General features: G+C 40.9%; 1 protein-coding gene across 1 annotated transcript in view; it reads right to left on the minus strand.

The window, feature by feature from the left end:
• The window catches only part of LOC138741543 (disks large-associated protein 2-like), a 272962-nt gene that overhangs the window by 39972 nt on the left and 206766 nt on the right, over positions 1-26224 (minus strand). The window contains exons 3-4 of the mRNA XM_069895779.1: positions 15392-15612; positions 1484-1655 (exon numbers count right to left, since the gene is read on the minus strand). Coding sequence (XP_069751880.1) covers positions 1484-1655; positions 15392-15612 — 393 coding nt within the window. The remainder of the gene's footprint in view (positions 1-1483; positions 1656-15391; positions 15613-26224) is intronic.

Consider the following 26224-nt stretch of genomic DNA (forward strand, 5'->3'; position numbering starts at 1 on the left):
TGAACTTTTTCTCATTGCCCTGGGATTTAGTCACAGAACCAGTGAAGGATATGCAACATATTTCCAAGTCCTGATCGTGTTTGTTTGAGGGGAAAACTTGTAGGTAATGACATTCCTTGGGTCTGCTTCCCTGGTCTTGCTGTTAGGTAGAGGCGAAAGGTTTGGGAACTGCCTTCAAACATGTTGCGGCAAGTTGCTACAATGCATTTGCAGATGTTGCAGAGTGAATAATGGTGGAAAGAGTTCATGTTTAGGATGAGAGATAGGGTGCCAAATAAATAGGCTGTTTAGTCCTGGATTGCACTGAATTTTCTGGATATTGTTGGAGCTGCATTCAAAAAGGCAAAAAAGAACATGCAATTGCACTGCTGAATCTCGTCTCTGAGATAATGTTAAGACACTGGGGAGTCAGGAGGTCAGTCAACTGCTGCAGGATACCCATCTTCTTTTTTGCTTCTTGTAGCTACCGGAGTTATTCCATTAAGTTTCTAATCACTTGCAAGATGTTGATGGCAGGGGATCCAATGATAGCAATGCTGGCAAGCTCAAAGGTGGATGGTAAGATTGTTCATGTTAGATGAAGCCAGTCTTTATCTGAAACTCATGTGGTGAAAAAAGCAGACTTAGTAATAGAGCATGGATATTTTCCAGCAACCTTTGGTGGGCTAATGCATATTTCTTTATCTCGAGTGGAGCAAGTTGAATTGGCTGAAGACTCAAGAAAAAGCTGAGACCAACACCTTTGGATGAAGATGGTCGCACAATAGTCTTGTGTATTGCAGTTACCTATTGGACTCTGCATCATTGTGGAAAGGACTACTCTTGAAACCTCCTCCATTCATTTGCTGAATAATTATATTATATATAATAATTATTAGGCCAAGTTGTTTAATCCTTCATTGATTCTCTCTCCATCTCCTAAACCTTTGGACACATATCTCATTGGTGGTGGGTATTCAAATCCCCCATCTGCCAATTAAACTTTCACAGAATACAGTTACTAGCAGCAGATAAATGTAGCTACAGCTCTTGGCTAACAGATGAACCATTTACTGCACTAAGCAATGCATTTTTACTGCCCACGCTGTCAATCCTCAGGCTGCCCAAGGGGTAGTCCACTCTGACTGCTCAACCTTAAATTGACATGGTACTATATTCAATAATAACAAGACTGACATTATGTCCACAAGAGTCTTAAAATGCCCTGGGGCTGAACTTCAATAAGTAGGAGTTGGATTGTGAGTTTTTGTTGGATTCTCCACTTGATCGTGGAGGTGAAAAGATACAGCTCTAACAAAATGATAACATTGTCTTTGACTCATCCATGGCACCTTGTTATTTCAAATGGTTTACACAGGATCTCCTTACCCCTTTAGCTTATTTACTATTAATTGGGACATGTTGCCGCAGATTGGCTCCAACGTTCAATGGACCTCATCAGCCTGGGGTATGGTTAATTGCAAAATTTCATACCTGATCTTACCTGATTGTTGGCACTGAGCATTCGACTGTAGCCATGACTTCTGGGTGGAAGTTTAGAGGGAGTGCGGAGACTAGATCGGTGTAGATTATCAAGGCTGTAGTTCATTGCAGCTTGTCCTTGCAGATGGGAATGACTGCATATGTATGGATCAGAACAGTGTTTGCAACTGAACCTGTATGGACAGAAAATAATACATTAATGGTAAAAGATTACTTATGAAAAAGCACTAGGGATGAAATTGGCTGAAAGCAAATCTGCAGCCTGACTACAGAAATGAGAATCAGGCATGGTGTTGGAGGAGAATATTGATTCAACATCAAGAAATCCTGTGCAAAATGCAAAAGCCAATTTCATTTAATCTTTGCTGGTTAAGAAATGGATCACAATATTCTAAGTAATGGTTGTGCTTGTTTATTTCTAAACTAAGGAGACTTTGTCTAATTTACTGATGTGGAACAGTAAGCATTTACATTTTTATTGAACCTTTGCCTTACCAGTGGAATGTCTCAAAGCAATTTATAGCCGATAACACTGGACTATGAAGATTTTGCTTCCTGAACACCTTTGGGTGTACTTCATGGATATTGGGCTGCTGACCACAAACTTCTCCTTAAGATTTTCCTATCACATACCATTTTTTTCGACACAGTATACCCTATTTTATGATTTCCTGTCATATTATACTTCTATTAATATCTTGCCAACAAACCAAGGTGTTTTGGTTTGTCCAAACATGCCTAGGCCTGCACTCAGTGCAGGTGCTAAGCAAATGTTGTCTTAGGCCTTGGCATGCCTTTGTCAGGATAGGTGCAGGCAGGCTATAAAAGCATCTCACATATACAGATGCTGTGCATTACATTGATATAGATTGAATGCATGTTGATGTACATGTTATTTAGGCAATGGCATAATGAATGTACTTAATAATAGGATTTCTTGTCTTGAGGAAGATTCAATACAGCAGAAATGTCTTGTCAATGAAGCAAAAGCTGCAATACATTCTGTTAGATTTGTGGTGAGTATGCACTCAATGCTAAATTCAATTTAAAAAAACATTTAATTCCTGCCGATGCCAGTATACCAACCCTAAAATGGCTGCAGTTAGACTTTTTGTAACATCCAAACGGAATTGTGACTGGCTTATTTGTGTTTACCACTTGTTCTTTGAAGTCTGGTGTTTATAGCATTCTTGTTCATTTGAAATTGGGAAGTTGTTCATTGCTGCGATCGGGAAAAATGGGTTAGAGTTTAAATAATTAGTGTTCAAAGTTCTAAGCTGTAAAAAGACGACTGTGCTGATGTATTTTGGCTGTCTTTCATCGTTTAGATAGTAACCAATTTATTCCTAATTGTATGTTCAGCGCTTTGGATCAACGTGCGTTTTTTAAAATGCGCTATATAAATAAACTACTACTTCTGCTAATGTTTCTTCAACTTCCTATGTGATACAACAAATCCAAAATTATCTTTGTGTTCAGCTTGAAGTTGCCTAACATAATCCCCAATTTATTTTTTTTCAGGAAGCAATCCTTTTAGAAAAAATATATTGTCCAGATCAAGTTGCTTCCGCAAGATTGGCACCATTATTTTAAAGCAAAGATTGGCAATTAATGTGCAAGTAAACACCAATGAGATAAACTTTCAGCTGATTTGTAGATGTTCCTGCTTTAGAGATATTATTTGTAAGGACACTAGGAGAAGTCTCCTGCTCTCCAGCACATTGTTCCTAGGTTTACCACTACATTCAAAAGAGAATGATAAACAAATTCATTCTCTGTTGCTTGTACTAAATATGTAATATATAGAACATAGAACACTACAGCACAGAACAGGCCCTTCGGCCTTCGATGCAGTGCTGAACCATATATTCCTTAAAAGCAATATTTCACATATTCCACTTCTCCAGAAAAATATTGCAGCCAGTGAAGGAATGCAATCAGAAGTTCGAGGTGGTTGCAATGGAGGTAATGGAGGAGAAAAATACCCTCACAACATTTAAGAAGCATTTGAGCAGCTAAGGTTCAGAGGACCTGATGCAGGATAATTGTATACATATGGATGGGTGCCATGGTTAGCAAGGCTGTGGTGGGCTGAAGGGCCTGTTTCTGTGCTGTAATTCTATGACTCTTTACATACAAAAAAAAATTCAGTTCAGCAGCATATCTAGCTTGATTGGCATGGAAATTATCCAATCATCTTTGGCTGGCCAAAATGATGTCACTAAATACAGATAGGTAGAAATTATTATGCATTGCAAATATGGATAAAATAGATTAATTTATTAAATTTTGAAATTTAAATTTAGATGTACAATACAGTAACAGGCTTTTCTGACCCTTATATCTGTCCAAATACTCCAATTTACCCTCAACCCCCATACATTTTGAAGTGAAGGATGAGGGGGAAACCAGAGCACCTGGAGGAAACCCATGCAGGCACAGGGAGAATATACAACCATCTTCCAGTCAGTGCAGGATTTGAACCAGGGCCACTGGTGCTAATAACAGCATTGCACTAACCACTGCACTCGACTTTAGCCGTGATATGTCTCATGCCCAGGTTTCACCGGTATTTTATCCACTGAAGAATGCTGCAATCCAGCACAAGGACAGTCAATCTGAACTTTCCCCTTCAAGACAGATCCAAACACAACACGGAAATACATCACCAATCTCACACTTATGCGTCGAATTCAACAAGTGAATTGCATGCACCATGACCTTTGAATGTTCCTGAGTCATTAGTGGAGTGGACATCAGGAGTGGAGTGGCAGATTCACATGAGCTAGCCTGTCTACCCCTGGAGAAAATTACAATCTAAGGAAGAAGTATAATATGTTTTTGCAGGTACGGCAGCCATACTTGGAGAATGCAGGGTTGAATATTTAGGGATTCTTATTACGTTCCTGAGTTCCACGTCCTGGTTCTTTCCCCTATTTGAGATCTAGGCAGGAAAAGGAATTAGATCATCTGAACTGGATACCAGAGTTCCTTCTCTTTTCCTTTTTTCCTGCTTTTCTGTTTCTTTCTTTCTATTTTGGGGGGTGGGGGGGATGGGATTTGGAGATATGGACAACTCGTACCATTGATTTTTTTTTCATTTGTCAACAACTTTTAAGATTAAATTAGATCCTTGCCCTTTAACTGCCCTGCTTGAATTTTTTGTGCAAACTGGATAAACTTTTATTGGCACCTCAAGAGCTTTTATAGCACATTGATAGCCAGACGAGCAGTTTTTATGAAATGGAAAGATGAATTCTCATTGACTCGAGCACAGTGGTTACATGAGATAATGTCATATCTGAACTTAGAGAAAATTAGGTATAATATTAAAGATTAAAAAGTTACAGTTTGAAAAGGTTTGGGGCCCATTTATAGAATATTATCATAATTGACAGTTTTAGATAATATGGGCGTTCTAGTGCGGATCCGTCTGTTTCCTGGTGGTCGTGATCTGATCCATCCTTGCATTTCTCTTGTAACCTTGATTAGTGAGAGGGGTGAGATTAGTATTAGTTTTTTTTCCTTTAAGATAAATAGATATATGGGTTTAATTTTGATTATCCTAGATGATCAGATTTTATCAAGGTATAATGCAATTTGTTATAATAGTATTTATATGTACAATCATTTTAATGGAAAATCACATTTAATAATAAGGGGTAGAATTTAAAATTTGTCATTTTGTGCTTTTACTTTAATTTTATGTTATATATTTATGAAATTATTATGCTTTATTAATATCCTGTACATGGATTATTATGTTAAACTCAATAAAAATATTTTAAAAGATTTTTTTTCATTTCAATTCATGTATTTAAGTAATGGTTATTTCTTGATACATGTTGTCCACAAAATTAAAAAAAGATGAGATGAGCTAGCATTCTCTCTCCTTTCATACTGCACTGCAGAGATCTGGAAGTGTACCACAAAGACCATTAAAGTTGCTGGCTGGCTATCCTCTATGATAGGACTGTGAATTAGCCACCTGCCCCACTAAAAGAAACTCCATGGCTCAGAGCTCATCTTGATTCCCTTCCCTTCACTGTGCTTAAGTAATGCCCCTGGGTATGTGTTACTATTAATGGCATCACATTTATGCCAATTGATGTCTATTGTATCAGGAGTATTGCATTGCCTGAAATTTTCACCAACTTTTGTATAAGCGCCTCCTACCCATTGCATTTCTTTGATTCCTACTGTCCAACAAACAGAAAAATAAATTAAAATGTAAAATTTGAAAGATCTTGCTTCCGAGTCAGAAAGACGCCAGTTTTGACAATATAAATCAGGCTGGGCATCTTTGAGGGGTTGTTGTGCACTTGGGACTGTCATCGATTAGATAAAATATTATATGGAGTTCTGTCAGCTTTCAGCAGATGTAAAACATTGCAGGGCATCATTTAAATAGCAAAGCAGGAGAGTTATCCCTCATGTCCTGACCACTATTTATTTCCAAATTCTTCTTTCTTTGGCTTGGCTTCGCGGATGAAGATTTATGGAGGGGTAATGTCCACGTCAGCTGCAGGCTCGTTTGTGGCTGACAAGTCCGATGCGAGACAGGCAGACACGGCTGCAGCGGTTGCAGGGGAAAACTGGTTGGTTGAGGTTGGGTGTTGGGTTTTTCCTCCTTTGTCTTTTGTCAGTGAGGTGGGCTCTGCGGTCTTCTTCCAAGGAGGTTGCTGCCCGCCGAACTGTGAGGCGCCAAGACGCACGGTTGGAGGCGCTATCAGCCCACTGGCGGTGGTCAATGTGGCAGGCACCAAGAGATTTCTTTAGGCAGTCCTTATACCTCTTCTTTGGTGCACCTCTGTCACGGTGGCCAGTGGAGAGCTCGCCGTAGAACACGATCTTGGGAAGGCGATGTTCCTCCATTCTGGAGACGTGACTGGAATAGTGGGTTGACTGGTCTATCACACTGCTGTTTATAGGTGTATACTGCACATAAGTTGGTTTCCGTGTCCTCCTATATTACACTGTAAAGAGCATTAGCATCCCTTCAGGCTTGAAAGGGGAGATATAAATAAGAGATTTCTTCTGCTGACTATGTGAAATGAGAAATGAAACAGAAGTTCTCAAGCACCTTGTAGCAGCTTCAGACAGTGGAGATAGTGTCAAGTAAAATGTCCGTTGAATGGGCTTGTTTCATCTGTACACTTCTAAAATAACCTTTGCAGATGATTGCTATGTTATTTCTGTCACCCTTAAGTACACTTAAGATACAGCACTGAAATGATTCTTGAAATGACAGGGCTTGATTCTGTTTATTTTATTAGCAGTTATCTTCAGTGACACTCATTTCAATTGTGCGCAAAGGAAAATTAAAATCAGAAAAGGAATACATAATTCTAAACGGAAACTTACTTGACTTAAAAGTCATTTACTGGCAATTCCATCAACACTGAAATCTCCATGCAGGGAGTCACTTTCTGTCACTCCCTTTAGATGGCAGCACAAAGCAAAGCAACCATGAAGATCGAAGTAAAATTATTTTCCAAACGAAGCTTAAATAAAGCTGCTTAGCTTGAACACGTTTCTGAGATGGGGAACATTTAAAATTGTCGGGTCCAATTCATGGACCGTTAACTAAATTTCAAATACCATGGAACTTTCCAGTGGAGAGTATTGTTATCCTATATTGGTACCCAAAATGAAGAGAACAGATGGACCTGAAAAAGAATCTAAGCCCAAAACGTAAATGCAAATTGTCGTGTCTTCAAAAATTGTCTGGGATATTGCTGTCTCTCTGATTCTGACTCAACAGTTCTCAATAATACCCTGAGAAATTTATGAAATTAAGCTTCCAGTAGTGTACGGTATCTGAGTTGCTCAGTTCAGTAAATTTCAGTTGCTAAAGTGGGAAAACAAAATTGGGTAGCAATTTCAATTGTGCATCCCTGATGGACACATTGGACAGTTCAACACAGTACATCCGTGTGCATTGTGGGGCTAAACTGACACCCGTTGGGAGAAATGAAGAGCTCAGTGAACAGGTTAGAGGACCATTCATGTGGCATACAGAGAGTGAATTAGGAGATGTGAGGTGTCGGAGACAATTTTAAATCATAAACAGAGAAATAGAGAGGCAAGAAAGATGCATTAGGACAGATTGAATAAAAAAAGGCAGAAAAATTATGTTTTAACATCTTGAATCGTGATTAAAAACTGAAGGAATGGTAGGGTGTTGACAAAAGCCAATCTACAATGCCGTGAGAGGTCATTTGTCAATAATTAAGATTTTTCACACATTTACAAACTTCCCTGCCTTTAAAATGACATATTTTAACTTTCTCCAGCAAGCTTAGTGAATGCTTAACAACCTCATGCATTGATGGTATTGTCAAAGCGTTGGTATTGAAAGCTCAGAGAGGAACATAACAGCATGTACAAAACCCATCTGATTTCCATTTACCTGTGAATCTGCTGACAAGGGAAGGAGATGCCAAATTTAGTTTGTAATGGCAATATTAATACCTTCATTCTTACCTTTACTTCAAAATCTGGATGTAGGGGTAAAACGTTTGCATAAGGTGGCAGCTGCACTGATAATCTGAAAAATGCCACATTTCTACAGCAATGTTCCAGAACTTTTGTGACTCGAGAAGTGATGTTTGTGATATATACTTCATTATGGCAGGTGGATATGTGGTCATTTTCTTGTCATCTCAGCTTTCTCGTTTGAGAGTGAGCAGCAAGGGGAAAAACTGCCCTTGTTGCACCATGTGAAGAAACTGACAACAAAATCTTTAGAGAACACATCACCTTTTGGCAGGTAGCAGAGCGCCTGGTGGAAGTTGAATTTAGGTTGTATTTGCGCGGACAGTGGGAGAGTGTACAATTTCTCGTATTACAATGGGGAAGGATGTGCAATGAAGGGGGAGGATGGTGGGGATGATATTACCAAAAAACAGCATCGTCTCTCGCTGCAGGGCGGGCCACCTGTAATACATTTTTGAAATGATCTTGCGGGCCAAATATAATTATATCGCGGGCCAAATTTGACATGTGTGCTCTAGGGGATCGATTTTATCCCTTACTATTCTTTCACTCTTAATATATTTATAGAAACCCTTCAGGTTTACTTTTTTGCCTTCCTGTATTTTCCTGCTTTTTAAAAAAATACTCTTCAAGTACCTTATTAGCTCCCTGTTGCCTATACTTGCTATACACCTCCCTCTTCTTAACCAGATCTCCAACATCCCTTGAAAACCAGGGATCCCTATGCCTCGTAACTTTCCCTTTAATTCTAACAGGAACAGGCACTCTCAAGATTTCGCCCCTGAAGGCCTTCCTAACACATAACCATGACCATAAACAACATATCCCAATCCATTCTTCCCAGATCATTTCTCATTTCCACAAAATTTGCCTTCCTCCAATTTAGAATTCCAACAAGTGGACCAGACTTATCCTTATCCATAATTAACAAAGCTAATGGTCACTGAAAACAAAATGTTCATCGACACATGGTCACTGAAACCAAAATGTTCATCAACACATACATTTGCCACCTGACCTGTCTTGCTCTCTAATAGGAGATCAAGTACTGCATCCTCTCTCGTAGGTACCTCTATATATTGATTTAGAAAACTTTCCTGAACACATTTCATAAACTCCAAGCCATCCAGCCCTTTTACAGTATGGGAGTCCCAGACAATATTTGGGAAGTTAAAATCTCTTACTATCACAACATTCTTCTTCTTACATTGGTCTGCTATCTCTCTGACTATTGGGTGGTCTATTAATATCGGTGTGGTCACACCTTTCCCATTCCTCAACTTCACCCATATGGCCCCTGTAGACAAGTCCTCCTGGCTGTCCTGACCGCACAACTCAGATAGTTTCCCTGACTAGCAATGCCATTGATCCTCCTTTCATCCCTCCTCCTCTATTTCGTCTGAAGCAATGAAATCCTGGAACATCAAGATGCCAGTCCTGCCCATCCTGCAACCAAGTATCACCAATAGCAATGATATCATAATCCGATGTGTCAATCCATGCCCTAAACTTGTCAGCCTTTCTAACCATACTCCTTGCATTAAAATAAATATACGAGAAAATTTCTATCACAGACAAACCTACAATTTCTGTCTATACATGCAGTCCTTGCATGACCTTAATTCTCCTCCTTCTCACTAACTGCTCTAACATACTGGTTCCTAACCCCCTGAAAATCTAGTTTCAACTCCTCAGAGCAAGACTAACAAACCTACCCACAAGGATATTAATCCCCTTCCGTTCAGATGAAATCCATTCTGTTGGTACAGATTCCACCTTCCCTGGAACAGAGCACAGTGATCTAGAAACTTGAAGCTCTCCCTCCTACACAACGTCTGCAGCCATGTGTTAAACTACCATCCTCCTATTCCTAAACTCTCCCGCACATGGCACGGGAAGCAATCCTGAGATCACTATCCTGGAGGTCCTCTTCTTCAACCTAGCGCCAAACTCCCTGAACTCTCCTTGCAGGAACTCCTCACTCTTCATACCTATGTGGACCACAACATCTGGCTGATCACCCTCCCACCTAAGAATGTCATGAACTTAATCTGAGATATCCCATACCCTGTCACCAGGGAGACAACATACCATCTACGATTCTTGCTCTCCTCCACAAAACCTCTCATCTTCCTTCCTAATTATGGAATCCCCAGTCACTACAGCCCACCCCTTTCTCCCCTTCCCTTGTTAGCCACAGCCCCAGACTCCATGCCACAGACCTGATTGCCATGGCTTGTACCTGGTAGGTGTTCCCCCTTGAGTATTCAAAACAGTATACTGAAGGTAAGGGTATCATTAATTATTGCACAAGAGCTGACCAAATATCACTCCAAAAGGTGATATTGTTATGAGCCCAGAGGACCCCAAAACCCAGCAGAAATAGATATTCACCATGACAAATGGCTACTTAATCAAAAGTTGCTTTTAATTATCTTTAAACATGAAAATAGAATCAATCTTTAACTTACCTCTATTGACTTAACTAACCTAACACCCCCATCTAATTCTAAGCGCATGTGTATGTAATGTGCATGTAAGTTCAGAAAAGTTCTTTGGTTCACAGTCTAATCTCACTTCTCATTTCTCCAAGTTCACTGGTTGCAGGCAATTCTTATACTGTGCACAGAATTTAACATTTATGAAGTTCACCAGGCTTTGATGCTTGAAAGGTAAATGGTTACCGCTCAGGAAGGTTCTTGTTGGTTTTCAGAGAGATTTGTTGATCCTTTTTAATCAGTCACTTCAGTGTCTTGCTGATGAAACTTGCCCTTTCAGAGTTCTCCAGATGATCACCTCTTTCTTTCAGATCGCCAGAGAGTTCCTTTTTGTTTCTCTTATTCCAAGTGAAACATTAGACAGCCAGTCATCTCCTCTTGCATGAACCCCAAGGGCTTTGACCTGGCCATCTTCCAAAATGGGGCTTTCCAAAAGCTTGCCAGCTTGTCCCGTTCTAGTCCCAGCTGCTATCTGCTGGCTGTAACACTGTACAAGTGATCTCTGTCTCTCTGAGAGAAAGCCTGTTTGACTCTCTCTGCTTGCAAAACCACATGAACCTCTCAGAACAGCAAGTTCTCTTCCAGACAGCAGCGGCTCTGGCATGCTCTTTCACCTGTTGCCTTTGTAAACCACAACCCATTAGCGAAGTCTCTTGAGCATTCTTCAAAAGTTCTTGCAGAAGCTCTGGAGCTGATAAGTCTACCATGGGGCATAGCTCCAGTATTTTAAATAAGATCTGCTTTAAAGTGTTTGTATGTGACCTACTCTTACAAACCTTTCCCAATTTATCTCCCCAAAACATATCTATATACTCTATCACAATATACAATAATAATTATATTTTGATTTCAATAACCAAGTTTTCAACATCAGGAACTTGTTGGATGAGGAAAATTGTTAAATTGTTACTTATTGTAAATGTTTCACGTTTCTAATGGTTATTTTCATTCTTAGGGAGGGAGCAGATAAGTGGTGGGCAAATGGAGTGTTGCTTGTTTTGTTCAGTTGCAGGATCACAGCTCACAACCATCTCATGAAGTACACTAGAGTGTTATTGATTATTCTCCAAAAACAGCCCAATGCCATTTCTGAATACTCCATACAAATTCTTCTGTATAGTAAAAGTGACCTGAAATGTTTTGTCTTGGGTTCATTTTGTCTGCAACCTCTGCAGTTACTAGCGATGGAAGGGTTTGTAGCATTTGTATCTAACTTCAACAAAAGTCGAGGTCTCAAAGGTGATAATACTCTCTATTGACTATCAGTGATGTGCTCGTAGTCCTGATAAAGGACTTGGGCTCTAGATGTCTACCATTCTCTGATTGATACAAGTTAAAATGGAATGTCAGAGGTAAATTTGAGTGAATCAGTCAAAATAAAAATTGCAAGGACATCTGTTGGGAACTTTTTATTTTTGAAATCAATTATTTTACTGAAAGTGATGGCATATTGACTTGTTGGCTGTAACTCAGATCTTCTTACAACGATTCAAGATTCATGGAGATTGTGGAGTCTAAATAAAAACGATATGTAGCTGTGCAATCTTTACACTTTGACCACTAACTTTGGACAAAATGAACCCAAGACAAAATATTTCAGGTCACTTTTACTATACAGAAGAATTTGTATGGAGTATTCAGAAATGGCATTGGACCTGGTGAAAGTTCGTAACATATGTATTGTTATGCTTGATGTCTCATGGACTTAGCGTCAAGAAATTAACCACTGCTCTTCTCCCAAACAAGTAAAATGTCCCTTCAAGCATGCATTTATAACCAGCCTTATAACCTAGACCTCTACAAGGAAACCTGGAATAACAGGAAAATCTTTGACTAGTTATTAGCATGGGGAGCAGATTATTATTAAATACTGCCCTACCTTTATTAGTTGATTGAGTTAAAATAGCTTTCAGAGCAACTGGGAGAAATCCATTCACCCAGACTTTTAACTCAACTCCCCCTCCATCTCCAGATAAAGGGCAATAGCACAGAACCAGGGCTGAGCTTCTGTTTGATGCAACAGTAGTATCAGGGCAATCTAGAGGCAACCTGCCCAATGAGTCCACAAAATCCTGGCTATAAATTAGATCCTTTATTCATCCTGCCAATGATGTATGAAAATGATTTAACAAGTCAGATCGTGCAAGCAATAGTTTCTAGCTGAGATTTTGTCCATTGGGAAATAGTCTCAGTCCTTCTGACATGCAATTCACCTTCAGGCATCTGTGTTTTTTCCCCGTGTCACTCACTTACCTCATGATATTTGCACATTAACGTTTTTGGTTCTCCCAAGGGCACGTCTAAATTTGTAGTGCCTGGGATATTTGAACACTGATCTTCTGTTGTACTTTCACAATTTTTGTACAGAATGCACATCAGCAGTATATGCTGTGATCTCTTTATTACTGATCTTTCTGCAACTTGTGTTGGTGTGTGATGAGATTCAATCACAGGAGGAGATGGCACATACATGGGAGAATGCAGTGCCCTCTTCTACATTTTCCCTCAATTCCCTGGCAGCCTTTTATCTAGCTGCCTGTATCTGGCGGGGGTGGGGGGGGGGAAATGTTCTTTAAGATCTAAGAACCTTCCCTGTGGATAATAGATCCATTGTGAATTATGCATCCTGTTTTAGTACACAATTCTGGATGAAAACAACCAGAGAGCTGTTTTAAACACATGCTTTCTTATGCTTGGCCTATAGACTTCAGTTATTTTTTGCAGGGAAATGGTTGAGCACAGCAAATCGACGTGAAATCAAGTTTATAGGCAAACATAAATTATAACAAACGCTGCTACATTTCTCATACTTTCAGGTGCTTTTTAGATTCAATCCTCTGAAATCAGGGTCCAGCCATGAATTAGCCATATCACCAATCAAATCGTGAGATTTGGATGATTGTTGTGTCGTGAAAAAAACTCTTGAAAATAGTGTTATTTTGACGAAGAGCAGATTTCATCAGCGTAGCACAATAATTAAATATCACTCCTGCAGAGTCCTGCGTTCAATCCTGACTGCAGGTGACATCTGCATGAAGTTTGTATATTCATGTGATGACCAAACTGGTTTCCTCCCACATTATATAGTGATGCGCTCGTAGTCCTGATAAAGGACTTGGGCTCCAGATGTCTACCATGCTCTGATTGATGCTGCTTAACCCATTAAGTTCCTCCAGCATATTGTGCTAATGCTAAATTACCCCCAAACATAAGTTAATGCCACGAAGGTCCAAAGGAGAACTTTTTATACTACTGTTTAATATTTTATACCAGGATAGTGAAGAAGAGAAATTAATTACAATATATTTTGGTGAATGTCGGACCTTGAAACCCTCAAAAAGTAAGGGTCAATTTCTATGCCAGATACAACAAATTCAACTCAACAAACCCTCGACGTAGATTCGGCGAATAAGACGACCCTGCACATTCCACCGCCGCCGCTCTCTGACACCTCCCCTCTGCTGCCATAAACCAACCAAGGTCATCGCTCCTGTCCGGGAGGTCCCCGCTCCTGTCCAAGTGGACACGTTACCGTGGTTCCTGCACCAAGCACACTTGGGCAGCGAGGTGACTTCTTCTATGCGGACGGCACTGCATGCGACTCCAGTTGCAGCCAATGCTGACGACTGGGACCCAGCTCCATCTGGCATCTTTCCAGCCAGAAGCAAAGTTTTTTTTTTCACTGCCCTTGTAATCATTTGCTTCCTTAATTTTTTTTTTGAGGGGGTCAACTTGTATACTCGATATATGATAAAACCATGAAAATGAGGCTGAAAATGGGGACCCGACCTATCTGGTCAACTTGTATGTTGAAATATATGGTATTTATTCTGTTTATTTTTAGCCAGAATTTCAATCTTAAAAATAATATAAGAAAATATAACAAGAAGGTAAACTATTACATTCTACTATGTATCGCACTGTGTAGGCTCAAAGAAGATTAGACTTTAATGATTATTTAAAGATTTATAGTGAAAATCTGAAATGCCATCTAACTTGCATAAGTTGAAGCTCATTCTGCATACAATTTGTCAAAGAATTAACTTCCAGTTGCCACTGTATGCACAGACATCAGTGAGTGTCATTTCTCCTGACACTTCTGCTCCAAATGGTATCCACAAATCCACATTTTCTGCAAAGTTTACTGGATAGTAACCTGGAATGAAAAGCCAAGTGACATTTCTGCTCTGTGTAACCCAGGGAAGGTGCTGAGGTGGATAGAACCTCCTCTCCTATCACTTCAGCTGACTTCCTGATTTATCAATAGCATCATCTGCATTTTTACCAGGGGTCACTTCTTGGCTGCTGAGACAAGAAACTTTAATACTACTTGTGTAATGTACAAAAGGGCTGAAGAAACTCAGCAGGTCACGCAGAGTCCATCGTTTCGGTTATATATCTTTGCTTCCTATGGACGCCGTGCAACCTGCTGAGTTTCTTCAGAACTTTTATGCTTTACACAACAGATTCTCCTGTTTAACTTTAATGGCGCTTGTTAGTTTTTTAAGGTGTGGGTGTTATACGCCTATGAAATATATGCAGTAAAACCTCATTAGAACGCGATAGTTGGGGTCCAAGCTGAGTCGAGGAACAGATGCATATACGTCATGATTCAGGAAGCAGGAAAACAGAAAACTGTGACTCAAACCCTATAATAAAACCTTTAAACTCCACATATTAACATCTTGCAAATGAGTCATAAGTCCATTTTTGAGTTTGTAGCTATTAGCCTCTGTTAGCCTGGCATCTTAAAATCAAGGTTTGGGGTCCACAGACATCTGTGCTATAAGCGATTCCGCGGATTAACGAATCACGTTCTAATGAGGTTTCACTGTACGATCAAATCAAAAGGAATAAAATGACACAAGACAGTATAGACATGTTTATCTGAACAGCAGGCCGTGTGATCTTACTTTGAACGACTTGTCTCACTGCTGCTTCCCACAGCAATCGATTTCAGATAATTCCCGTGGTGAGCAGCTCCCTTTGGCGACATCTTTGGGCTTGCGTCTGAGTCTCCACTTTCGTCATCCCCCATTGCTTTGATGTAGCTCCCACTGCGCATCCGCCGACAAGGGATTTCCCCATCCTTGTTCACTCCTGGATACCCACCTCCCCATTCATCCTGGGGCACCTGGACAGCCAACATAAAATGGAACAGAAGAAGGGATTACATCCAGTGCTGCAAACATCATTGCTGATAGAAACAGTAATTCTGAAGGAGAGCCTGTTCAACCCACAGTATTTTTTTGGACAAATATGACTTTGTGATAAATTCTTCTTCTTGATGGTTGTAAATAAACTCTCTGACATGCATGTCTTTAGGCAAGGCTACATGGGCTAAGTATTTAGTTTTGGAAAAAAATCTGGAGCACATGACAACCTGGATTTGCAGGTTTTTTTATTTCAGATTTATTGTCAGAGTACATACATGACACCACATACATCCCTGAGATTCCTTTTTCCTGCAGGCATGGGAGAACTACCGCTAATTGGTAGTGCAAAAAGTAAACTGTACACAGTGTAAAACATGTAAAAAAAAATCAAAAGAATTGTTAACAGGTAATGAATGTAAACAACAGACTGTCTCTTTGTATTGCAATGTACTTTTAAAAATCATCTTTAAATTGCTGGAAACAGAATTTACTTGTTATCTAATTATAATTGCAAATTAACAAAGGTCATCGATGTCAATGTGGGAGTAAATGCAGAATAACAATCCTGAGAAATATAGATCTGATTGACATCAAATTTATTCTTTTGTTTCCGACCCCATTAATTCTCCATTTCTCCAGAGTTTCATTAAATGGAACATACACCTTAACCCATTTTGACTAACAAATGGTCTTGATGCACAGATGCTGTGTAACTGCACATTGCCGTATAAAAACAACATAATTTTCAGGCATTTATTTTTATTTTCCCAGGTCTATATTACTCCTGCCTACCAATCAAACATAGTTCACAAGCATAGTTAATAGGAATCATAATTTAAATCAGGAAGTTGATAACATGCTTGTTTTTTTTTTGCAATTTGCTTCAGTTGGTGGTATGTTCTCACCTATTAGTCAAACAGTTGTGGGTTCAATTCTCCCGTAAACTTGATTAGTTAACGTTGCTAAATGCTTCAGTACCATAATGAAGAAGTGTCACTTCAATTGTGATTGCTCCCTCAGTGAATCTACTAACAACTTGGGCAGAGGCTAATTTAGTTCATTAAGTCACTGCAGACTGACAGAGCAATACACAATCCCAAGCCCTCACTAATTTTCCCTGTAACTTTTTCTCCCCATCAAATTCCATACACACTCAGGCCAATTTATAGCATTCAATTAACCTGTCATTTGGATGTGGGAGGAAAGTGGAGGACCCGGGGGGAAGCTATGCAGCCGCAGAGAACACACAAACTCCGCAGACAGGACCCACGTGCAAACCACAAAATAGCTGGAGAAACACAGCAGATTACGCAGCATCTATTGGAAGTAAATGGTGACCAACATTTTGGGCTTGAGCCCTTCATCGAGGGTTTCCTGTTTAACCCCAGATAATAACTGAGATTTCAGATTTATTGTCAGAGTACATTATATGACATCACATACAACACTGAGATTCTTTTTTTCCTGCAGGCAAGGCAGGATTTCCAATTATTGGTAGTGCAAAAAATCTTTACACTATATACACATGTAAACAAATTTTAAAAAATGTAAACAATTGACTGAAACACAGAGAGGGAAACAAAACAATAAAGTGCAAGAGGAAGAGTCCTTAAATGAGTCCCTGATTGAACTGGTTGTTGAGGAGTCTGACCTTGGAATCTTGGAGGGGTGGCAGCTGTTCCTGAACCTGGTGGTGCAAGTCTTGTGGCACCGATACCTCTTTCCTGATGGTAACAGCGAGAAAAGAGCTTGTACTGGGTGGTGTGGATCCTTCATGATTGCTGCTGCTCTCTGACAGCAGCGTTTCCCGTAAATGTTCTAAATGGTGAAGAAGGTTTTGTCTGTGATTTCCTGGGCTGTGTCCACTATCTTTTGCAAGGCTTTATACTCAGGGGTATTGGTGTCCCCATACCAGACTGTGATGTAGCTGGTCAGCACAGATCCTGCCAGGATTTCTGATCTCATACCAGCCCACTGCAAACTCCCGAGGAAGTAAAGGCATTGACATGCTTTCTTCACGATGCCATTAGTGTGTTGGGTCCAGGAAAGATCTTCTGAGGTAGTGACTCCCAAGAACTTAAATTTGTTCACCCCCTCCACCTTTGATCCCCTAATAATAACTGGATTGTAAAAACAAAAAGTCGGAGAAACTCAGCAGGTCAAGCAATGTCCTTTATATAGCCAAGTTAAAAAATGCATAACCAACATTTTGGGCTTGAACCCTTCATAAAGATTTGGGAAAATGTCAGCAGGCATCCAACAAAAGAGTAGGGGAGGAGAGGGGTGGTCACAAGGCAGGAGGTGATAGGTGGAGAAGGGTGGGAAGGGACAGCAGAGATCAAGGGGAGGAGGGATGGCTAGGGGAAGGGAGGGGGAAGAACTGGAAAGGAGAAGGAAAGGGGGAGGGGGAGAACTAGTTTCATATTATCTTGACTCTATTTTTTCCTCCCCTGGTCCAATCCCTCACATGCCCTCCATTTCTTCAATCACTTCAGATTCCCTGAAATGGACCACCTCATCTTCACGATAGATGTCCAATCCCTTTATATCTCCATCCCCCATACAGAAGGTCTTAAAGCACTTTGCTTCTTTCTGAATCAACCAGTCACCCTCTACCACCACCTTCCTCCGTCTGATAGAATTTGCCCTCACTTGAAACAATTTATCCTTCAACTTGTCTCACTTCCTCCGAATCAAAGGAGTAGTCATTAGTACCCACATGAGTCCCAGCTACGCTTGCCTGTTTGTGGGCTTTGGGGAGCCTACTCAGGCAAGACCTCTCAACTCTTCCTCTGGTATATCGATGATTAAATCGGGGCTGTGTCATGCACCTGCAATGAGCGTGTCAACTTCATCCATTTCACGTCTAACTTCCTGATTGCAAACTCACCTGATCCATTTCCAAAAACACTCTCCCCTTCCTGGATCTCTCTGTCTCCATCTCCGAAGTGTCTGCCTTCTTCCACAAACGGGGCTTCTCCTCCACCACCATCAGCTCAGCCCTCACCTGCACCTCATATGCTCTGGCCTCCTCTGCCCCAGATGTTACAAGCATAGAATCCCCCTTGTCCTCTATTTGAATGGCAATAGATTGGGAGATGGGGAAGTGCAGAGAGACCTAGGGATTCTTGTGCACCAGTCACTGAAGGTGAGCATGCAGGTACAGCAGGCGATTAAAAAGGCAAATGTTATGTTGGCCTTCATATCAAGAGGATGTGGGATACCTTACTGCAGCTGTACAGGGCCTTGGTGAGACCCCACCTGGAGTATTGTGTGCAGTTTTGGTCACCTTATCTAAGGAAGGATGTTCTTGCAATGGAGGGAGTGCAGAGAAGATTCACCAGGCTGATACCTGGAATGGCAGGAATGACTTATGAGAAAAGATTGTGCAAATTGGGATTGTACTCCCTCGAGTTTAGAAGATTGAGAGGGGATCTCATAGAGACATATAAAATTCTGGCAGGACTGGACAGAATGGATGCAGATGGGATGTTCCCAATGATGGGAAAATCCAGAACCCGGGGCCATGGTTTGAAGATAATAGCAAACCATTTAGGACCGAGATGAGGAGGAATTTCTTGACCCAGAGGGTGGTGAATCTGTGGAATTCATTGCCACAGAGGGCAGTAGAGGCAGGTTCATTAAATATATTTAAGGGGGAATTAGATCTATTTCTTCAGTATAAGGGTATTAAAGGTTACGGAGAGAAGGTGGGGATGGGGTACTGAACTTTAAGATCAGCCATGATCTCATTGAATGGCGGAGCAGGCTCGAAGGGCCAAATGACCTACTCCTGCTCCTATCTTCTATGTTTCTATGTTTTACCACTCCACTCAGCCCCCACATCCAACACATTATCCTCAGAAGTTTTGGCACTGACAACAGGATCCCTCCACCAGACACATCTTGCCCTCTCCTCCTCTCTCTCTACCTTCTGTACGGACAACTCTCTCCATGACTCCCTTGTGCACTCATCCCTCCCCACCAGTTGCCACCCTCCTAATGTGGCACCTTTCCCTGTGGCCGCAGGAGGTGCCACACTTGTGCCCATACCTCCTCCCTCTCCTTGGTCTGGGGACCCCAGAAAGGCCTTTCAAGTGAAGCAACACTTCACTTGTGTATCCACAGGACTGATGTACTGCATCCAGTGCATCCTTTATGGCCTTTTCTACATCGGTGAGCCTGTGTGGAAATTGGGAGATCGCTTCACTGAGCACCTTCGCTCCATCCGCACTGTAAACAGAGACCTCCCAGTAGCCAATCATTTCAGTTCTGTGTCACACTTCCACACTCACATGTCTGTCCATGGCCTTATGTACTGTGCCACCAAGACCAGTGGCATAGCTAGGTGGGGTGTAGGGGGACCAATCGCTCTCCCAAGCACATTTGTTCAAAAGTGGTGCCTGTTTTTGAACTGGGAGACCTCGGCATTTATCGCAGATGCCATGGTCTCACAGCTCAGAAACAGGTGCCACTGATCTACCATGCCATCTCCTTTTGCGTGCTCCATGCTGAATGGGCTAAATAGCTGGCGTGGATTGCATGCTGTCCAGACACGAATCGCTGCGAACACAAGGCGCAAAAAGAATTTGAGATTTATGTTCGAACAGTAAATTGGAGAGGGAGAGCCCTCTTAGATAGTATCAGATAGTATCTTAGTGTCCACATTTTAAAGGGGAATTGGTCTATAAGAGGAACAGTTTAATGGGTCCTTATTCTTTTCAAGTATTAAAGAAATTGAGGCTTCATTAAAAAGTTTCTGGTAGCTTCCCACTTGCTAAGGATTGAAGTAAAACTAAATCCATTTGAGGTATCAATAGGTGGAAAAATTGTTTTATAGAACTCCTCAGGGAAGCCTTCTGGCCCGGCAACTTTGCCGGACTGCAGAGAATTAATAGCTGCAGCAATTTTGCTTAATGAGATAGGCTGTTCTCACTTTAGTTTGTTCTCTAAAGAGACAGTGGGAATGTTCAATCTATCCAAGAATTGCATCATAGAAATTTGATCATTAACAGAATCAGAACTGTGCAAGTTAAAATAAAATTGGGAAAAAGTCTCGTTTATTTCCACATGATCATTTAGAATCTTACCGTCAGACTTACGGATCCCTGTAATACGATGTTTAGATGTGCAACTTTTAATTTGGAGAGCTAATAGTTTCCCTGCCTTATCTCCATGAACAAAGAATTTAGATTTACTTTTTAAGAGTTGGGTTTGTATAGGGTAAGTAAGAAGTAAGCCATGTCTAGTTTTAATTTCATCCTCTTTTTAAAAAAAGCTCAGGTTTTGGAACCAGACAAGGTTGCTTTTGTTATTTAGCCCGGCGTTATAACCTTTAGCCGTGGGTTTTCGACAATCGGATGAAATTTCTGGAATGACCAGAGCTGGAGGCATCCATAAATTATCTCTTTATGCAGGTGACCTTTTGCTGTATGTTTCAAATCTGGGTCAATCAATTTCCTCTTCACCAATTTAGTCAATTTTCAGATTAAAAATTAAATTTACAGAAAAGTGAGATGTTTGTATTGGACTCTTCTAACTCTTTAGATTCCTCTGTCATATAAACCATATAACCATTTACGGAGCGGAAACAGGCCATTATAACCATATAACCATTTATGGAGCAGAAACAGGCCCTGTTGGCCTTTCAAGTCCGCACCGGTTCACTGATTTTGTGCGCCCTCTTCAGGCAATGGACCCGGTAGATCGCGTCGATGGGGGAGGGGACGAAGGGAGATCTAGCACTATCCTCGGTTTTCCCCCCTTTCCATAAGAATTTCCTTATTATATTCTTTAGCTCCTTGAAGAATTTCTCTGTTGGTAGCGATTGGAATATCTGATCATAGACCATGCAAGTCTTTCAATGTGAAAATTTATGTTGATATTCTATGACTAATACAATTAATGTAAGGTATGTCAATAATCAATTAAATTATCTGGGTATTACCATCTCTAGGAAATTTAATAACCTGTTGAAGGAAATATTTCTTACCCTACTGAGTCATGTTAAGAAGTCCTTGACTCAATGGTCCCCAATTTTAATGCCTTTACTTGGATGTGTTAATATTATTAAGTTGAATATCTTGCCAAAATTTTAATACATTTTTCAAGATGTACCTGTTTTTGTTCCTAAATCCTTTTTTTAAAAATCTTTGGACTCTTTTATATCTTCCTTCAGAAGGAATAATAAGCCTCCCCATCTTAAAAAAAACCTTCCTTCAAAATATTAAGAAAAATTCAGGCTTAGCATTACTTAATTTTAGATTTTACAACTGGGCAGCTAATATCAGATACGCTATTTTTTGGATTCATCATAAGGTTTTCTCAGGTGCTCCCGGTTGGATTCATTTAGAAAGTAAATCTACTAAAATGTTCTCCTTATTTCAATACTTGGAGTATACCTTTCTCTGCTTTCAGATTATCAGATGATTTTTTTTGTCAGAAATACATTGAAAATTTGGTTTCAATTCAGGAAACATTTTTCATGTCATAGATTCTTATTAGTTAGTCCTATCTTAAGTGATTCTTTTCTTCCTCCCTCAGTTACTGGTTTTTATCAATGGTCTCACTTAAGTTTCCAGTCTTTCTTGAACCTTTTTAATCAACCATACTCTTGCCCTTTCAAACAACTATCTGCTAAATTTAATATACCCAGACATTATTTTTTTTTTCATTATTTACAGGTTAGGAATTTTTTGAACTCTTTATCTTTCAATCGGACCATAACCAGCTGTTGTTGGCCCTGTATGAATTATTTTTGCTATGTAGGGATAATTCCCTGGATGGAATTTAAAAAATCCTACTGGAACAAGATTTCCAACAAATATCGTCTGAGATAACATGGGGATTCTATTCTGAAATGTATTCATTCCTCTTCTCTCTGTGCTCAACATTCACTATTGCAATTTAAAGTAGTACATCATGCCCACTATTTCAAAACCTGACTGATTAACTTCTCTTCAGATTGTGATAAATGTAAAACTGAAGATGGTTCACTGTGTCATATGTTTTGCTTATGTCTTTCACTTCTCAATTATTGGGAAGGCATATTTTGTCCACTATCTTTAGTTCTTTATATTAATTTTCCCCCATCTCCTTTTATTGCCTTGTTTGGAATATGTAGCCTCCATGATTGCCATATTTACCATACTAATTTAATGATGCTGTCCCTCCCACTCACTCTAGATGGTCGTTTGATACAATAGCTTGTTTGTCTTTAGAAAAAAATTAGATGTAATGAATACAAATTTTAAATAGCAAGTTTCTTTTTGCATGTATTTTTTTTAAATGCAACACAAGTTTTTTCACTGCTATTGTGCAAGTTTGATTATTGTTCTATTCATGTTTATTTACCTATGTATCATTTGCTAAATGAAATTAATAAAAATATTGAAAAAGGAGAAGGAGAGCCAGAGAAGTGAGAGCTGTGAGTAAAATGCTTGTTTTATTTAAAAACTGAATTGTAAATAGGGCGAGTGGAGGGTTCACAATTGAGCATCAGGAGCTCTGGTGACCACTCCTGATGCCTGACTCTGAACCCTCCCCTCTGCCGACACCAGGGCTCCCAATGCCTGATTCCGAACCCTCTCCTGTGTATCCACTCAGCCCTCCTCACACACACACTGGAGTTGGGTGTGGGTGTGCGGTAGTAGGTGGAGGACATTTGTTATCTTGGTATCTTGACATTAGATTCAGGCTCAAGGAATCATCCCAACCACTTCTGCAAAAAGATTTCTTTGCCCTGAATGATAGATCATTCAGTGTAAGATGATCCCAGGGCTTCCCATGACCAATGTAATACATAAGTGTGGGGTCATTTTCTTTTTTGGGAACTTGCTCTGCACAGATTGTCTCCCAGGTTTCCTCCATCAGTCCAGCTCCCCCACTCTTCAGGAACATCAGTGGTTGTCCACCAGCTCGAAGGAGTTGGGAGAAGTGTAAAAGTCATTCAAAGGAAGGTTAGAGGAAGGGGAAGAGGACTAGAAGAAGGGAAGGGAGGGAAAGGGAGAGGAGGGAGCGAGGGGGAAGGGGAGATGGAGGGAGGAGAGGGGAGAGGAGGGAGGGAAGGGGAGAGGGAAGAAGGGGCAAGGAGGGCAATGGTGTGGAGGGGAGGAGGGATTGGAGAGAGGAGGGCACGGAGGCTTTGTGCGCTGGTTGCAAAACCTGTGTGCGTGCGCACACGGGAACAGCTGTGCCATCTTTTTTTTAATGTGCTCTCGTACCCCCTAACGTCAAAACCTGGCTACACCACTGACCAAGACTACTCGCATATTGGAGGAACAACACCTGATTTTCCGTCTGGGCTGTCTCCAGTCAGATGGCATTAACATTGACATTTCTGGTTTCTGCTAACCTGCTCTCCTCTTTCCCCTCCCATTTCCAGTTCTCCTCCCTCCCTTCTCCACCCAATACCTCCTGCCTTGCAACCACCTCTCCCCCCCTACCCTTATGTTTGGATGCTGACATTTTTTCATACATTGATGAACGGCTCAAACCTGAAAAGTCAGTAATGTATTTTTACCTTTGCTCTATAAAGGACACTGCTTGATCTGCTGTATTTCTCCAGATTTGTGTCTTTCTTCAACCACAGTGTCTGCAGATTTTCGTGTTTTACTACTAATCACTGGATCGTACACATCTGGTTTACCCTTCTTGGTCAACAATCAGCTCCTTGGTTTTGGTGACATTGGATGTGAGGTTATTGTTCGTTCACCATTTGGCCAAGTTTTCAATCTCCCTCCTGCATGCTGACTCATCGTTCCTTTTTATTCAACCTTCTACCATGGTATCATCAGTGAATTGGTAGATGGTGTTGTTGTCGTACCAAGCCACAGTGTCATAGGTGTACAGTGAGGAGAGCAGGAGGCTAAAAAATGCAGCCCTCTGGTGCTCCGGTACTGATAGAGATTGTAGAGAAGATGTTCTTACCAATCCTCAGTAATTGTGGTCTGGAGGTGAGGAAATCCATGATCCAACACAGTGGGGTGTTGAGTCCCAGGTCTTGGAGTTTGCTGATCAGTTTTGAGGAGATGATGGTATTAAGTGATGAACTGTAATCAATAAAGAGCATCCTAATGAATAGATCTTTGGTGTGCAGGTGTTCCAGAGCTTTGTGTAGAGCCAGTGAGATGGTATCCATTGTAGACCTGTTGCTACAATAGGCGAATTGGGAAGGATCCATGTCACTGCTCAGACAGGAGCTGATAATCTTCAACTCCAGCCTTTCAAAACACCGCCACTGGTCACTAGTCACCTAGGAAGGTTACCACACTTTTCTCGGGCAGTGGTACGATTGATGCTTGTTTGAAACAGGAGGGTACTACGCCCTGCCAGAAGGAGAAGTTGAAGATACCCGTGAATACGTGAGTAAGTTGATGAGCACAGATTTTTAATACCAGGCCCGGTACTCCATCCAGACTGGATGGTTTCCTCAGATTCAGTCTCCTGAAGGCAGCCCACGTGTCATCCTTGGATACAGATAGGAGAGGATCATCAGGAGACATGGGGTGAACTAATGGTTCTTTCTTGTTCTTATGGTCAAATCGGGCTAAGAAGGCATTGAGTTCATCAGGGCTGAAGCTTAGCCATCTCCTACTGCACCGGATTTTGTTCTCTATCAGGTTATGTCATTTAGGCCTTACCACAGCTGTCAGGTATCTCACAAGATTTCCATTTTCATCTGGAAGCTCCACTTTGCCTGGGTAAATGCTTTCTGCAGGTTATACCTATTCCTTCTGGAGAGATCTTGGTCTCTGGACTTGAATGCCTGTGATCTGGCTCTCAGCAGGTTCCAGATTTCATTGTTCATCCAGGGCTTCTGGTTGGGGAAAACTCTGAATGATTTGGGGAAGATACACTTGTCCACAGCTGTTTTGATGAAGTCTGTGACGGCCTTGTGTTAATCATTCAGAACCTCAGCTGAGTCCTTCAACACCACCCAATCCACTGAATCGAGGAAGCCCTATAACCATTCTTCAGCCTCTTGCGACAACCTTCTAGCTCTCCTGATCTCCGGAGTCTCTCTTTTTAGGAACTGTCTATATGAGGGCAGAAGGAGCACAGCCAGTTGATCTGACTTGCCAAAATACAGTCTTGGGAAAGAACTGTAGGCCTTCCTTATTTTGGTGTAGCAGTCATCGAGTGTGCTGGGATCTCTGGTACAGCAGATTATATGCTGGTGGTAGTTGAGCAGGATTTTCTTGAGACAAGGCCAGTTAAAGTCTCTGACTACGACTGTTAGTGGTTTGGGGTGGGCCATCTCTTGTTTACTGACCACATCATGCAGCTTCTCAAGTGCCTGTTTGTAATCAGCATCGGAAGGGATATAAACTCCGGTGAGATTCACTGATGAGAACTCTCAGGGTAGATAGAAGGGCCTGCATTTAATCGAGATTTACTAAAGGCAGTAGAGCAGGAGGTCAACATAACCCTAATGTCCATGCACCACCCAGTATTAATGAGAAAGCACACACTGCCTCCTCTCTTTTTCAGAATCCAAGTCCATTCTCGTCTTTGAATTGTGAAACTGTTTACTCAGATAGCAGTGTCCAGTGTGTTCTCTGTTCACCAGGTCTTGGTGCAGCAAACAAC

The sequence above is a fragment of the Narcine bancroftii genome, chromosome 8 (assembly GCF_036971445.1).
Source record: "Narcine bancroftii isolate sNarBan1 chromosome 8, sNarBan1.hap1, whole genome shotgun sequence".
Classification (NCBI taxonomy): Eukaryota; Metazoa; Chordata; class Chondrichthyes; order Torpediniformes; family Narcinidae; genus Narcine; species Narcine bancroftii.